Genomic DNA, 1,886 nt, shown 5'->3' on the forward strand with positions numbered 1-1,886 from the left:
AAGTGAGAGATTGTTGGTGTCCAACCAATCATGTTTCGCCACATCACTTCAGTAGCCTTGTTCAGTATATAATCCACGCCCCTTCATGTAGGGGAGCTTCTAACCAATCTAAGATGGGTTCATATTCCAATAACTCTAATTACACTTCTAAATCTCTTTTTAACTTCCCAATGTTGTAAAAAAATTCATGAAATGAAAATGCTGCTCCTGCAGTTAATTCACTCCTCATAAATGTCGCACCTGCAGTTAATTCACTCCTCATATTCCACCATTTGGATTCTCCAAACCTTCGATGTTATACTCCACTGTTTCGATTCTCCAAGCCTTCCTCATTCCTAAGCTAAACCCTGAAAAGAATTCAAATATCCAGCAAGACACAGCACAGCACCCTTCTCCTCCTCCTGCTTCTTCTTCTTCTAATTTCATGAAATGTCATCAAAATTTCCACCAAATTAGACTAATTAATCGTGAAATATTTGGTGCAATTCACACTTCAGTCCGCTACTTACTAAATAATTCTCAAAAGTTCTCAAAAATGTCACTGTTTTCTACTACTAGTCATAACAAGAATGTGATTGAAAGGTGTTCTCTTTAATCAGTGAGTGGGGTTTATAATTTTGGGGTGGTCTGTTTTTGTTTTTTGGTTTGCTGGCTTTTTTGGAGCCTTTGGCTTCCTCAATAAAAATTTCAATTCTCATAATAAATTTTGTAATTAAAAAAACGTGATTGAAAATCCAAATTCTTCTACCCATCTTTGCCTGGAAACCGAACAATTGGGAAGTCGCATGCAACTACAACAGATTTTAATCATGCCAAACAAAAAGGCCCAATTCATAATCTAATAACAATAAAATCAGATCGAATTATCAAGTATTTGGGCTCTAATGTACATAATCCGAATACCAAAGAACCCCGAAAGACATAGACAGAATCCGACCGCTTTCACCACCAATTCGACGAATTCCAAAGCAACCCATCAAAAAACTATTTCAAAAACCCGAGATTTTCTTGACCCAACAACAAGACCAAAAGCCTAGAAAGGACCCGAACCCGTCGTCGAGTGCCATTCAAAAGCAGCAAGAACAGTCGAACGGACAAAGAGGGGTACCTCCAGAATCTTTCCCAATCCCCAGCTCCTCGGCGGAGTAGATGGTGAACCCGTCCTGCGTTTTCCTCCTCGGCCGGGGAGGAGGATCGACTGGCCCATCCCCTTTGAAAGACACCTTGTTCTTCTTGCTATTTTCATTGTTCTTCTTCTTCTTCTTCTCCTTCTTCATGTTCTCCTGATCTGTATTGGAGATTTCCGGGTCCGGGTCTGTCTTCTCGGGTTTCTTCCTCTTCTTCTTGAAGATCTCTTCGATTTCATGGCCTGGTTTTTGCTTTTTGGAGATGGGTTTTTCGTGGGCTGGAGGAGGCGGTGATGGATTTCTCTTCTTCGCCATGGAAGAGTCGGACTATGGGCTGCGGGTTCCTGGGAGCGAGACTGAGCTATGCGTAGGAAGGGTTTCACAAAGTAACTTCGATACTCTGGCGGAGGGTGATGGTTAATACGTAGGCACCCAGAAATGGACGCGGATTGCGTCCTACCCCGCCCGTCTCTGACCACGAACGGGCAGTTCTGTGGGCGGGCTCACCGTTATGTAGAGCTGTCCACGAGCAGAGTTAGCTCGGTAGCTCGCTCCACTCGGATCGAATCTAAGTTTGAACCGAGTCTAGCTTGAAACGAGTTTGAGCCAAGTCCGATCTCGCCCCAGCTGGACTCGACTCAACTCAAGTACTGCTCGAACTCATCTCAACTTGGCTCAACTCAATATAGGGTATATATACCCTTCAAAAAAAAAAAAACCCTACTTATATGGGTGGAACTATCAAACTATGAGGGTAAA

The 1,886-nt window shown here is 43.0% G+C and overlaps 1 protein-coding gene across 1 annotated transcript; it reads right to left on the minus strand.

The window, feature by feature from the left end:
- Positions 1 to 781: 781 nt before the first annotated feature.
- Positions 782 to 1,547, minus strand: LOC131242511 (uncharacterized protein C6G9.01c). The gene has a single exon (XM_058241202.1). It carries the CDS (start codon positions 1,440 to 1,442, stop codon positions 1,068 to 1,070), a length of 375 nt encoding a protein of 124 aa, XP_058097185.1. The 5' UTR covers positions 1,443 to 1,547; the 3' UTR covers positions 782 to 1,067.
- Between the last annotated feature and the right edge of the window lie 339 nt (positions 1,548 to 1,886).

Source organism: Magnolia sinica, chromosome 4 (assembly GCF_029962835.1).
Source record: "Magnolia sinica isolate HGM2019 chromosome 4, MsV1, whole genome shotgun sequence".
Classification (NCBI taxonomy): Eukaryota; Viridiplantae; Streptophyta; class Magnoliopsida; order Magnoliales; family Magnoliaceae; genus Magnolia; species Magnolia sinica.